Genomic DNA, 15,380 nt, shown 5'->3' with positions numbered 1-15,380 from the left:
CTCATAAATTGAATGAACTGCTGTATTTGTATACTTACCTGCCTGAAAGCCATGCTGATATTTACTAACAATAGCGTTCTCCAATAAATAAGAGTTTAATCTGTTAAGATAACAGTATTCGAATATTTTCGAAAACACTGAAGGGCGATAATTACTAATATCCTTTGGATCACCTTTCTTATGTACAGGAACGACTTTTCCCACCTTTAGATAATCCGGGAAAATACCATTGCAAAAAGACAAGTTTATTAGAAATGTTAAAGGTAATAGTATGAATGGAATTACTTTTTTTAATAAAAATTTAGGTAATCCACACGATTTTGAAGATTTCAATTTTCCTATCAATAATTACTAGAGCCTCAGCTCATTTGGAGTGTAAGGACATAAGTGTAAAAAATTTTCATTTTCATTATAAGGCGGTTTTCTTAAAGTACTATTTTGATGACTGGGAATTTTAGAACGTACCTCAATTGGAGCATTCTTAAAGAAAACATTGAATATGTTGGTATGTTCCATGCCTTGAATTTATTAAGATCTGATCAATCTGACTCGTTGTTCTTTCATCAGGAGAGGTCCAGGTTACCTTGTCCGTTCTTGTGTTCAAAATAGGTGTTGCGACTGTCATATTTAGTGCTGCTGCTAAGTTTATCAGTCGTAATCCATTATTTATTTTTCTTAATAATTAATAGCCATTTATGGTTTCTCAACATTGATGTGAGGAAACAAGTTTTTTATTCGTACTATTTACTTTTAAAAAATTAATTAAAATCCTTTGTAAAAGGTATATATTTAAAAACCCAAACGGGCTGTGTTAGACAGAACGTTTTCGGAATTCATCATTCCATCATCGGTGTCCTAGAAAATATGTAACCACTTAATTAAAAAGAACATGAAGTTTAAATTTTGACCAAGGTTAATGTAAAGTGTGGTTAATACTTACTAGGAGTACATGAATGTAGCCACTAAATATATGGGTAAAAACCCGTTGACAAATAATTAGTTACATTTGTTTGACATTATATCTTATAAATAATTAGGATGTTAAAGTTACCGTTGGATTAGGTAACATGGCGACATATGACTCCACGTTGAAGTTGCAAGTCCTGAGACGGTGTGTCTACGAGGACTTTATGAAAGCAACTGAGTTACCCATATATTTAGTGGCTACATTCATGTACTCCTAGACACCGATGATGGAATGATGAATTCCGAAAACGTTCTGTCTAACACAGCCCGTTTGGGTTTTTAAATATATACCTTTTACAAAGGATTTTAATTAATTTTTTAATATATGGTATACAGCCAAATACAGGAACGTAGATTCCTTGTGGATATTTACTTTTAGATTTGCAAGAAAACTCTATCCATCTTGCAACTGTCCTACATTAAGACTCCGAAAATACCAATAATTTGTAAAGTTACGTTACGTAACGGAAGTTTTATACTAAAGTTGCGAACAATCGTTACTACCCACTAACTTACATGACTACAAATCATATTTTACCTCAGTAGAGTTTCCGTACTAAACATAACTTTCTTTTCCAGAGATTTAAAGGCTGAAAACTTACTGTTGGATAGTGAAATGAATATTAAAATTGCCGATTTCGGCTTCTCAAACGAATTTACCCCAGGAAATAAACTAGATACTTTTTGCGGGAGTCCACCTTATGCAGCTCCTGAACTTTTTCAAGTAAGTATTTTTATATTGAATCTTTTTTTTTATTAAAATATCACAATACGACATTTGCATTACTTATGAAAAATCGATGCAGCTACTGAGCTGTTCCAGTTATATCTGTACTTTCTTCTAATGCTTAAGAACATAATTTAAACTAACTTATCTTTGACTCTAGTTGTGAGACAAGCTGATTATCGATTACTTTAATTCTAGAAGTAATCGTTTTTCAAGAGGAACTTCCTATTTCAAAATCATTTTTTTTGCCGGCAAACAAAATGTTTTCAACATACAACACAGTTTCCAGTACATTCAACCAACTTACACCTCTAAACGATTAACGGAATTCGCAGAAAAAAAATTTCCTTGTAGTAAAAAAAAGGCACGGTAAACTGCACTGGAGCAGAGAACAACCGAACACAGAGAAGCGACAGTCCTTTGAAGATACGTGGCCAAGCCGCCAATGACAGCTAACAACCAGAAAATTAATAGTCAGTGGGCATATCACACAATATAAATTCTTAAGAGCGTAGGCGCAAAATTTCGGGCCAATGTTTTTTAAATGCATTCATTTTTTTCGAATCCTGAAAAAAACTAATAAGTAATTTTAAAAAATTTAAACGCAGAATGAAAGACTACATTATTACTGAGGGCCGAAAGTCCCTGAAAACTTTATAATGTATATTTTAATAAGTTACAGGGGTGAAAAAAAAAAGAGAAAATTTAGTGTGATTTTTAATTTCAAATATCTCATTCAAAAAAACTTTTTGTTTATTCTAAGGGACTTTCGGCCCTCGGTAATAATGTATTCTTTTATTTTGTTTTTAAATTTTTCAAAAATATTTGTTAGTTTTCTCAGGATTCGTAAAAAATGATTGTATTTAAAAAGCATTGGCCCGGAATTTTGCGCCTACGCTCTTAAGCGAGACAAAGAAATTACTAAAAATCTTAAAATTACAACAGAACAAGACTTCAAAATTGCAAAAACATGGTTGCAAATAAACAAACTTACATTAAATTATGAAAAAACTAAATAGGCACTCATCTACTTTTTGCTATATACAAAAGTTGTCTGCCAATTTTTAATTCGTTAAATATAAATAACAAAGATCATTGAAGGTACTGCGTCATGCACCAATCTTTTTCTTCTATTTCCTTTTACAATAACATTATCTTCAAAATGCAGTTCACAAATCCTATAATTATTATAAAGTGAATCCATTTTGAATAACAAATCTTCTCGTCTGCAAGCTTCTATCCACACTTTGGCACTACAAATTTTTAACAGAACAAATTTTAAACAAAGAACTTTTTCTGTATTTATAAATAATACTTTATTACTTACAACTATAAGAGTATTAGTATATTCGAAGTATATTGTAAGTAATGAAATATTTAACTTTTGTCAATATCTAATCTTAATAAATTTACAGTTTTCTCCTGACGAAGTCACAAAAATGTCACTAAATATTGAGATATGCAACAAATAAAGTTGTAATATTTTTTATTTGTAATTCCCATTTAAAACTCCTAAATATTTTATGTACTTCGATCCATATATTTGATCTTTTTTATTTATATTTAATGAATTAAAAATTGGCAGACAACTTTTGTATATAGCAAAAAGTAGATGAGTGCCTATTTAGTTTTTTCATAATTTAATGTAAGTTTGTTTATTTGCAACCATGTTTTTGCAATTTTGAAGTCTTGTTCTGTTGTAATTTTAAGATTTTCCCAATTATCGGTCTAATTATGTTTCCAACAATTTTTAGTTTGAGCATTTTAGTAATTTCTTTGTTTCGTTTAAGAGCGTAGGCGCAAAATTTCGGGCCAATGCTTTTTAACATTTTTTTGGAATCCTGAGAAAACTAACAAATATTTTTGAAAAATTTAAAGAATTCACAGAATGAAAGATTACATTATTACCGAGGGCCGAAAGTCCCTTAGAATAAACAAAAATTTTTTTTGAATGAGATATTTGAAATTAAAAATCACACTAAATTTTCTCTTTTTTTTTTTTCACCCCTGTAACTTATTAAAATAAACATTATAGAAGTTTTCGGGGACTTTTGGCCCTCAGTAATAATGTGGTCTTTCATTCTGCGTTTAAATTTTTCATAAATACTTATTAGTTTTTTCAGGATTCGAAAAAAATGAATACATTTAAAAAACATTTGCCCGAAATTTTGCGCCTACGCTCTTAAATCAAACGTTTGATTTTTTACCCAAACACCACCAAATTTAATGTTTTCATTTTGAACTATCCCTTGGCAGACCAAAGTTTATTTTTTATAGCTCGGACAGACACGTCGGCGTCGGCTTACTGCTCGAAAGTCAAACCCCAAATACTATTATGTAATAACTAATAATAATTACAAAGCAATAGTAATTACCTGTTATTATTCTTAGGAAATCTAAATAAACTTATTCCTTTTCCTGTCACAGATGAACATCCGCGAATCGCACAAATATATCCAGACATTTTAAATATAAATTAAACTTTTAACTATAAACTATAACTATAAACTTATATATTTAACTATAACTATAAACTATAACTATAACCTTTTAACTATAAATAAATTATATAAATGGTCAAATGCACTTGTTGTGTCGAGTATTTACCATAGACGCCTACGGACTATCGAAAACAACCATAATTAAAGAATAAGCACGTGTTTTTGACAGTTAAACAACCAGAATCGGGCATGCGTTTACAAAAATGGTACACGCTTTTGGACCGTCGTGTCGCTTCTATGTGTGTTCGGTTATTCTATGACTGGAGTTTTCCATAATCTTTTTAATTACTTACTTTGTTAAAATATTTTTGCCTGTATCATCAGGTAGTTTTTTTTTATTTTTTTTATTTATTTATGCCTCAACCTTATAGGGTCATTGGCGTTGTACAATTTAAAGTTTTACAATTTATTTAGTACATTTATGGAATATAAGTATGATGTCAAATTTTTCATATCAGTTCCATCACTTAATATTGCCTGTAAGGTATTTTGTAATTTATATTGAAGTCTCTCCATGCAATATAAAGGACACTCCAGTAAAATATGGCGAACAATGAGCACAATATCACATACGTAGCACTGTGTGTTTAATTCACTCTCCAGCAGATGTTTATGGGTGATGGCGGTGTGGCCTATTCTAAGACGACATAGGATGGTTTTATGTATACGCTCAGTTAGAGTTAATTTGTATAAAATGAGGAGCAAAAATTCAAATGGAATTTTAAATATTATTGCTTATTTGGCTAATAATGAATGTATAAATATAATGGTTAACCTGCTGTACAATTATTTTGTAAATAACATTATAATAGTGTACTTACTGATTATTTAAATTTATAAATCACCATCATCGTCACTAAATTCACTACCGCTATCATTATGTAAATCTATAATCACTGGATTAATTTCACTAATTTTATTTTCCCGAATCCACCACTCTTCTATTAATTTTTCACATTTATTTACAGTTTTGGCCCATATATCTTGAGTTGTAGTTTTAAGAGCTTCTTGCCACATTTCCCTAACTGCATAATGTGATATCACAAAAAGTACAATTTTACAGGAGAGCACTTTTTAAGTTTCAAAAAATTATAGCCTGGTAATGACTGAATTAATTTTCTTGAAATTGTAATTGGTGTATAGTTTGACTATTAACTTTAAATAAAATCAGTCATTTTACCTAAATTTTGTCAATATACTTATATAATTAAGACATGCAAAAAAAGTAACATATATGTCACATTCTTTCTGAAAATATAGAAAGAAAGTAATGCAATAAATTAACTTGTAACATTGTAGATGATAAAATTTTCTGGTTTTAAGTTACTTAAATAAATAAAACAGGTGGTCTTCACTATATTTATTGGAAGTTATAAAATATTTTAAAACAACCAGAAGTAAAAAACTAAAACTTAAAACATTTATGGCACTTAAGCACACTGGACTGTATCGAAATTTATTGTTTACATAATCTAAAAAGAAGAAACATAACAATTGAACAAAGAACAAAGAAATCAAATATACCTTCTTAAATATAATTATAAAGCTTTGTAAAAAGGTCTGTGGTATCTTGGAATGAGATTCTTTTTAATCAAGTCCATTAGATCTGCTTTTTTCCTGTCAGCTAAACCAGGTTTCTGTGAATATGCATTATTCAATTCTATATTAATGTTTTTCTTTTTTTTTATCACTATTGCTTTTCGAAACTCTTCATCAGCATATGAATATTTAAAAGATATGCCAGAAGGATCATCCTTTTCGAACTTAATAACCTTATTTTCTGACAGTTTGACAGGATTGTTATCCATATCTTTTGTTAAAGTTAAATTCATTTGATTACATACGTTCTTCCAATCATAAAAATCTTTTATGATTGCCTTTATGGCAGCTATAAAAGCATCAGGGGTATACATTGGTCCTGATCTTAATTGTCTTTTTATCTCCTTTTCAATTTGAGAATGTGCTGAGTCTCCCTCATTTTGTGTATGTCCTTTGATTAAATATTTGTGTGTTATGGACCTAAGATTTTGTAAATGTTGTACAGCGTACAAGTAAAGGGCAAACATAAATTTGTTTTTTTGTTGGCCTGCGCAGTTGTCTGAATAAAAGACAACAGCGAGATCTTTGGCCGTTTTTGAAATGTTCATTAGATATTTGAATACGCATGTCCCAATTTCATTAACACCCCTGTTAGCATTCGTTTCGTCCCAGACATAACATTCAACTACATTATTTTGAATATTGTATATTGTAAGGTTAAGTAAATTCAGTTTTGATTTGTAATAAAATACTGAAACGTCGCCTTTAGGACACTGAAAAACAGCTTGAAGGTCATACACGGCAACAGTAATATTCTCGTCATTTTTATCTTCGTTCTTTTCAATGCGTGATAGCTCCTTTTCCTTCAAGTATTTCTCATAATTTGCTTTTCTTATCTCTTTTTCTTCGGTTGTAGTGTTTTTATATGCTTCGCACTCCTCACATAAGTCTTTTTTCGGTACAAAAAGGAAATATTAAAATCTTGTGTGAATTTTCGATAGAACGTGACATATGTTGCAAAAGAAAGATTTTTTTTCTTACATTCTTTTACGTAATCCCTGTGCAGATTTGTCACCGTTTTACTTCCATTAATGAAATTTCTATTCGAATGCGCTCGAATATAATGGGTTTCTATTTTCGGTATTGCGTTTATGAACTCTCTAACGCCATTCTTTATGTTTTCATCTAACTTGCTATGATTTCCATGGCTCCCACGTTGATCCTTCATGGAAGAAATATTAGTATCTTTATTCTTTTTTTCTAAAGCTGTTTCGATTGGACGGTTGTTAATACTGAATGTGTTTTTAAAAAAGGTTTTGCATACTCTGATTTTCACACCAGACACAGTTAAAAAATATGCATTATTATTTTCTCGCTTTGGAGCAACACATCCCTGAGAGTCAACTTTGACATAGCGATGCTTTGGGGACAACTGTTTCGATGTTGTTCGCTAAGAATGTCCATTGTTTTTCAATATCCCCCAGAGCCCAGTATTGTGCTAAAAGTTGTTGCCGCTGACTTTCTGTGATATTTACTTGACATTTGAATGTGCAGGTATCTTTGCATGGTGACTTTAAAGAGCGTTCCGGAACAATTTTACCATATTTTGGGATTGGTATGCTTTTCCACTATTTCTTAATTTTTTCACAACATTTTTCTTCCATTCACTTTCCTGTCTTCTTCTCTTCTTTCCCTTTTTCGTTGGAGTTTCATCGTTTGTTACACTTTCTTCTTGGTAAGTATCTTGGTATGAGGTGTCAATAGTAATCGATGTAAAAGGAGGAATTTCTTTGTACTTTGTTGAATATAGAATGTTGCCACAGCCGTTTTGTCTGCAAAAATAATACTCGTTGTGAATTTGTATTGGTATGTATAACCTGATATAATGACATAGTAGACCGTGAAATAATATAATTTTTCTGGAAAAAGGGCACAACAACAAATAATCAAAACTAAAAAATAAAGTTTATCATCAATACTGGTCCTTTTTATGATATCACCTTTGAAAAATAATATTTTTACAACAACAACGTGATATCAATGATAAGACTACTTCACATGTTACTTTATTTTTTCTGGAAGAACTAGTCAAATACATTTGTTACATTTTAGAAATTAAATTAAACATTTGATTGTAGCTTACCTTTGCACTAACAGGGTGATATAGTCGTGATGTTACGTTGTTTGTGAAAACAGAGAGCACTTCACCCTACGCCAGACAGATCACAACTAATATGTCACGCTATCGAAAATAACGAGGTGTCCAAAAGAGACAACGCTACAAGATGATTTGTCACATCATTTCTGTCTTTATCCCTCCAAAGCACATTTTACTTTTATGTTAAAGATACCATGTTTTTGCAGTATATAGAATAAAATACGGCGGATTTATTTAACGGATAATAAAAAAAATCGGATTTTTTGAGATATCACGTTATTCTGGTAAATGAGCGATATACCCCAGATGTATTCGATGGGATTAAACTGGCAGTGATACAGCGGTATCGCTATATGGTTATAACCGTAGTACTTGATGTCCATAACTTGATACAATTTGGTCAACTATATAAACTGTTGGTTTTTCATTACGTTTCGAAATTTCCAGTAACTGTGTTTGAAGGCGTATTCCGGAAAATTTATATTATTTTTAACTAACGCAATCAAATCTTCGTTTTCTATAAAGCCTTCTTTCCACCCTTCATGAAGAATGATGTGTCTTTTGCTTTCGCTATCTGTGTGTTTTATTGATTTTATGTTGTCGTCATGCCAAATTCTTTTAATTCCACCCTTTGCAAATATCCATGTCTCACCTAAGTATACAAATGTTGCATTTTCAGATTTAAGTCTAGTATATTCTTTCAAAAATTGAATTCTTTTGCGAACCACACTACTCCTTTCGCTTAAAAGTAACCTATTATTTCCTTTTTGAATTTAAATACTAAATGTCTCAACACTTTTCAAAGGCTAGACCTTTTAATTTCAGAAACTTGTCTTTCTCTTATTTTGGCCAGTAAAGTATCTAAAGTGACATGTTGATTGTTTTCACGCATTCGATACAAAATATTGCGAGTTTCAAATTTTTCTCCATCAGGTAAGTCAATGCTCCTAGAATGTTTACTTCTTGTCTTCGTGATACTCAGTCACAGTACGATCTTCTTGAGAATCTCTGACAGTCTTCATTAGGACAGTTTTTAGCTTACTTTCACTTATAACGAGTGCGTCACAAACGCGTTGATTTATCCATAATAAGGACTTTAAAGGTCCACCATTGTCTCTTTCCATGGTAAAGTATTGATGCACATTTGCAATTAATTCATCAATATCCAACTTACGTCTAGGCATGATAGATACTCGAAACTACACGTTTGAATTACAATATACTGAGTTTAGATCAATATGACAAAAACTTTCTAACTGTTGTGATTGAGAGGTAAAATATAATATAACCGCTTAAAAAGATCCTAAACACATTAAAGCAAATTTGCCTAATGATCATTAGGAATGTCGATTGTAATTTAATTATCTTTGATAAAAAGTTTAGAAATGGTTGGAAACCGTACAAATTAAACTATTTCCCACAACTATATTATTCTTAGTACAAGTATTTTCATTTGAAAATAAAAAGTTAAATATATTTACCAAAACCCTAACTTTAACCCGTAATCGCAGACGTTTCAAAAACGATACACTCCAGACATAAGTATGGTCAATCTAACCACCACTATTTAAATTGACAAAATGTTCTACTTTACTGCGAAGTATTTTTTAACAAAAATTAAAAGTGATATTTTAGTACTTTGTATATCTACTTTGAATATAAATTGTCCTTAACACGGTAGTATTTGTTTTAGAAAAAATTATTAAACATGTAGGTGAAAGAAATTTGCGTTAAATAACATTATGCAAGAATAGTATTTATAAAAAAAATGTAACAAAATATGCAAAACTATGAGGAACGGGTTAATGACACATATGTTTATTTTATACCTAAAATTTAGCAAAGTGTTTAACATTATGGAGAACACGAGTGTAGTTTACCGTGCCTTTTTTTTACTACAAGGAAATTTTTTTTCTGCGAATTCCGTTAATCGTTTAGAGGTGTAAATGGGTTGAATCTACTGTACTTCGAGCATACAACCAAACTAGACAGATCTTGAGAATAAACAGAACGAAAATGGTAGGGTCCGATTTGTTCCGAACTTAGCCGAGCAACAGAAACATTTTACTCCACATCGCCATGCTTCCAATCTACAGACATCCACTACGCGTAGTAAACTTAGTCAATATTAGATGCGATAATACTGTACCGATCGCAATGAAGAAGACTTTATTGTCCTAAGTGTAATTGTTACTCAAAGTCATGTTGCAGGCCGGATTGACTAGTCTAGATCATAGTTTGCCCATATCTAGGTTAAAAAAAATAATAAATTGCAAACCGAATAGAAGAAGAACTCGAGACCGCCCCTTGAAAATATTCAATGAACTTTGATGACGAAACTTTGATGCATTGCTATCCATCATCTAGTAACTGAAAATTGAACATCAAATTTTGTTCAAGTTCATTTTCCACTGTAACACACTGTAATATATATTCTTGTAAAAAGCATTTAATAAAAACACCATCAGGCCGTATACGAGCGTTATAGCGTAGAAAGGAAATTTGAAGAGTTAATAAAGTTATATTGCGGCAATGATCTGCGAAAAATCTCCACGTTGAGTTTTAATGAATTTTTGATGAAGACCTTCGCGCCAAATGGAAATTCGCTCTCCGTTGAAATTTGTCAAAATTCGGGTAACAAATATGGACGGTGTTCGCTTCGGGTGCTATTTCTCTTCTCTTTGTTGATTTGAAGGGAACGCATTCTCTCTAATTTCCCAGAAATTAATTTTAAACAAAAGTTGGTTGTGTATAGAATTTGTGACCATGAAATATCATGCGGGCTAGCCTGGAAATTTAGTTCTATATTGTTTTAAATTAAAATAGGTTGTACATTTAAAGCTAATATTGCATTGTATTATCATAATATAACGATAATTTTCGTGTACATTATATGTTTGAACATAGTCAACGGTTTCCATTTTCAACTTGATTTTAATTTAATGTACCTCTTTATACAGTTTTGATGATGAAACACCAAAACGAAAAAGAAATTGTTTATTTTTCCTATTTATATGGTATTTTCCCTTTATAAGATTATAATCTTTGAACTGAGTTTGGCAAATTTTTGCTTCCGCCAAATTTTAAATACAATGTTGCAAAATGCAAATGAACCCAAAATTTGTAGCCGAATCGAATATAAGCTTTCCACATATAACATACTTCAAAGCTGGAGTATTTCGGACATGTAATGAGAGGTCCCAAATATAGGTTGCTACAAAATATCATGCAAGGAAAAATAGCAGGCAAACGCGTCAAAATATGCTCGAGACTTTACAGAGCAAAATTTTTTCAAATACTGAATATCGTCATATTTTGCTTGATTTAAAGGTAAAAGTCCACAATATGCTTGTTCTGGCAGGTGAATACAGCCTTCTGGTAGTGCAATTTGTTTCCTCTTAGGCTTATACTAACAATACTTTCTTCATTTAGGCTATTAACAGTCTGACGATGTAGCATCATTCGAGGGTGATAAGAAACGATGCTTAGTTGCCGTACAGGTCGTGTTTTAAAAGGACAACTTTTTGTATCTTCTTCAAGTGCCATCTCCGAGGCGGAGGTCGGTAATCATCATAGCTATTTGGACTTTTGAGACGGTTGCTCTGAAAAGTTCATTTGATGTACATCCGTACCACTCTCTCAGGTTGCGCATCCATGACATTCTACGCCTACGTATGCTTCCCTTTCCTTGGATCTTTCCCTGCATAATCAGTTGGAGCAAGGTGTATTTCTCTCCATGTGTAATATGGCCGAGATATTCCAATTTTCTTAATTTAATTGTATTTAAAATTTTTATTTCTTTATTCATCCTTCTCAGAATTTCTTTGTTTGTGACGTGTTCTGTCCACGATATTTTCAGAATTCTTCTATATACCCACCTCTCGAATGGTTCCAGTTTTTTCATTGATGTCGCATTCAAGGTCCAAGATTCCATTCCATAAAACAACCTCGCCAACCTAACTCTTAGTTCCAATTTTAAATCTCTTGTAAATAACACTTTTACCTATATTATTCTTCACCTATTATGTACAGCCTAAACCTACCTTTAAATAGATTGACATCCTCAATTATAAACTATAAACCCTTGTATTAAATTATATACAATAACAACAACAATATAAAAAAATAAAACCCCTAGCTTTGAAAGGACAACCTACTCGCCTACTAGATAATATTTCGACACTTCGGCATTTGATTAAAAAAATATCGCATGTGAAACGAGAAACTAATTTGACGAATTAGTCCTCTGACATATATTTATAAAAAAATAACTCTGGTTAGATGTATACACATATACCTTACAAAGAGATCTAAAGGGGTATTACGGACTTCCCTGGTAAATAATTATGTTTAATTAAAATTTCATGAAATGATTATTATGATCCAGATTTAGCCATACGGCTCACACTCCCTCTAAGGGGAAAATTCACTCATCCCAGATACCTACGGTATCAAAAGGATTGAGCTCTGGTGGGGCTCTTTCCGTGTTATCGAGCTCTAGGTGACTTGGTATGCTGGAGTATCTCCCAAAAATTTTCGTACACATCTGGACGTTGAGAGTAGTACAGTTTTCTGCATGGTCTTGTAGAGATGTTCATTCAGACCTAGCTTTTTTATGTTTTCTGGGAGGTTCTTTGGAATGACTCCAGTAGTAGAGAGAATAATACGTATTGTCTGGGTACTTTCCATTCTCCACTGTCTTTGTATTTGAATTTCCAGATCCCTGTACTTGGCAATTTTTTCGTTCTGTTTAACACGAAGATTATTGTTGTTGGGTATCGCTACATCAATTAATGTTGTTTGTCTTTTTAATTTATTAACTAGTATGAGATCTGGTCTATTATGTGTCACTGTTTGTTCTGTGAGCACAGTGCGGTCCCAGTATAGCTTGTAGTTGTCATTCTCAAGTATACTCTCAGGAATGTATTGATAATATGGAAGATGGTTTGTTTAAAGAAGTCTCAGTTTGATAGCTATCTCTTGATGAATGATCTTTCCTACTGAGTCGTGCCGTTCCTTATATTCATTTGCAGCAAATGCCTGACAGCCCCCGGTAAGCTGTTGGATGGTTTCCTGAGCTTGACATCCATATCGGCATTTGTCATTTTGGACCTGAGGCTCTTTGACGATATATTTCAGGTAATTTTTGGTTGGTATAACCTGATCCTTGGCCAGTAGTGAACCTTCTGTTTCAGGGAACATCTTTCCTGATGTCAGCCAATAGTTCGACGCTATACTGTCGACATGGTCTTGACTGACCTCATTGGAATGTCACCCGTGCAGAGGTTTGCCCATCCAGGTGCGCATCTTTTCGTCCCTAGTAAGATGGTTTATGCGCATTTCTGATTCCCTCAGTTTGATCGGTGTTGTATCATCTACTGCACAAATCGCGCGATGTAGAGTAGATGTTTCAGCTTGCATCTGAAAATAAGTTCTTAAATTAGTAATTTGTTTTTCTAGTTGCTCACTTATATCCATAAGTCCTCTTGTGCCTTTGTGAGGTGTGTTCGTACTTTTCGCTGAAGATTTTCTATATCCGTTTTTGTCAACTTTACAGTACCAAATGAGTAGCTAAGCGCGGAACATGCGTAGGTGTTTAGTGCCTTAAACAAATTTTTACTGTTAAGATGTGAACGAAGCAGCTGTTTTACCCTTTGTATAAACGTAGCAGTTATCTCAGTTTTCATTTGCTTATGGTCAATCTTCCGCGCTTGCTTGATTCCGAGGTATTTATACTTATCATTTTCACCCATGGCCTCGATGTTCTGGCCGTTTTGCATATCTAATCCGCCGGGCTGAACCTTTCCTTTGATTATATTTAAAACACGGCACTTGTCAAGACCGAAGTGCATACTAATATCATTAGAGAAATTTTCTACTGTTTTTAGCATTTGATCTAGGTGGCTTCAAGTGGAAGCTAATAGTTTTAAATCATCCGTATACAATAGATGATTAAGCTTTGCAACAACAGTAGTATTATAATTATAAAGTATAAGTATAATTATAAAGTAATATTATGACTATTATTATTATGTAATTTAAGTAAGTAAATACAAATAATGACAAAAAATTAAATGTGACAAAAACAAACGTGTTGAGATCCTACAGTATATTCCTAACCTCTGGTAGGAACGGCACTAGAGCGAATTCTCATCCAAACCAAGAGTTAATTGAAAGGAAAAAATAAACCAAATTCTCGTTATAGCAAAACCAAAACCCCAATTACTGAACAAAAACTAGTAAAACCAAAACAATGGTACTTCTTCCCCCTCTAATAAATAAAACGCTTTTCTGCAACTGAAACCATTTCTCTTAACAAAAACACAAAACGGATTCTTAAAACTTTTTTGTCCAGTAAGTTGGACACGGAAGAGCGTGTCAGATCTCAAGTCCAGTTGCGCATACCAAATTCTATTCTATCATAGTTATCAAATTGAAATTCCTTTACAGGTGATATGGATTGTATAACAATTAGTGATTATAAAAAACTATTGATGTTTAAATTATAATTAGAAAGTGACGAACGTTACAACCTACACCGATTTTTTTTTAATGTATTTGTATAAAACTAGTAAAACAATTATATTGGTAAGAAATATTACTTAATATAAAAATAATAACTACATGACGTCAAGGTACATGAAAATTATATGGTACAAATTGACTTCACGGAGCATTTTGTCAATTATTAATTTTTCCTGTTACGTAAATTAATGAAGGTAATTTAGTCGATGTACTGAATTTTTAATAACGTCCAAATTAGTAGTCAGATACCACAAAAATGTGGCTAGTAATTTTTTAAGTAAAAAAGGAAAATCCCCGACGGAACGAGTTTATACGAGTTATGAACTTGAAAGAAAAAAGTATTTAAAAAAGGTTTTTTTGGTTGATTTATTGGAGATTATTACAATTTATTTAATGGAGCAAATAATAATGAGTAGACGGAGTGTATGAAAAAGACTTGCATGTCTTCTTATAAGAAAAAGTCGCCATGAAAACGCCATCACGCACACGCCAACCATAAATAGTAAGTTATAAAAAAGATCCATAACAATTATTTATAATTAACTATCGAACAAATCAGATGGTAAAAAGTGGTTAAATTTGGTGAAAAACATTTGGTGAACAACAGTAATCGAGAAGAGACTACGAACAACATATTTATACATCAATAAAACACAAAACTTCCACAAAATTTATATTAAAAACAAGAGCCAAAATAAAAAGCATTTACACAGTGGTGTATACAAACTTAAATGTGGTGACTGTCCAAAAACTTACATCGGTCAAACTGGTAGAAATTTTAATAAACGAATAGCAGAACATAAAAGGGCTTTCAATAATAGAAAAACAGATTCTACATACGCACTTCACCTTCTAGATCATAATCATTCTTTTAACGACGAATTTCAAATTCTTCACATCCAAAATAAAGGCCTTAAGCTGTCTTTATTAGAATCTATGGAAATTAACAAATTAAAAAACACAG

General features: G+C 32.0%; 1 protein-coding gene across 21 annotated transcripts in view; it reads left to right on the top strand.

Annotated features, from left to right (window-relative positions):
- The window catches only part of LOC140449704 (serine/threonine-protein kinase MARK2-like), a 473,378-nt gene that overhangs the window by 347,725 nt on the left and 110,273 nt on the right, over positions 1 to 15,380 (top strand). For all 21 annotated transcript variants that reach the window (XM_072543024.1, XM_072543021.1, XM_072543022.1 and 18 more), the window contains one exon: positions 1,546 to 1,690. In XM_072543024.1, the coding sequence (XP_072399125.1) occupies positions 1,546 to 1,690 (145 nt within the window). The remainder of the gene's footprint in view (positions 1 to 1,545; positions 1,691 to 15,380) is intronic.

This window comes from Diabrotica undecimpunctata, chromosome 9 (assembly GCF_040954645.1).
Source record: "Diabrotica undecimpunctata isolate CICGRU chromosome 9, icDiaUnde3, whole genome shotgun sequence".
Taxonomy (NCBI): domain Eukaryota; kingdom Metazoa; phylum Arthropoda; class Insecta; order Coleoptera; family Chrysomelidae; genus Diabrotica; species Diabrotica undecimpunctata.
The sequence above is the reverse complement of the archived record's forward strand: the minus strand, read 5'-3'. Positions and strand labels throughout refer to the sequence as shown.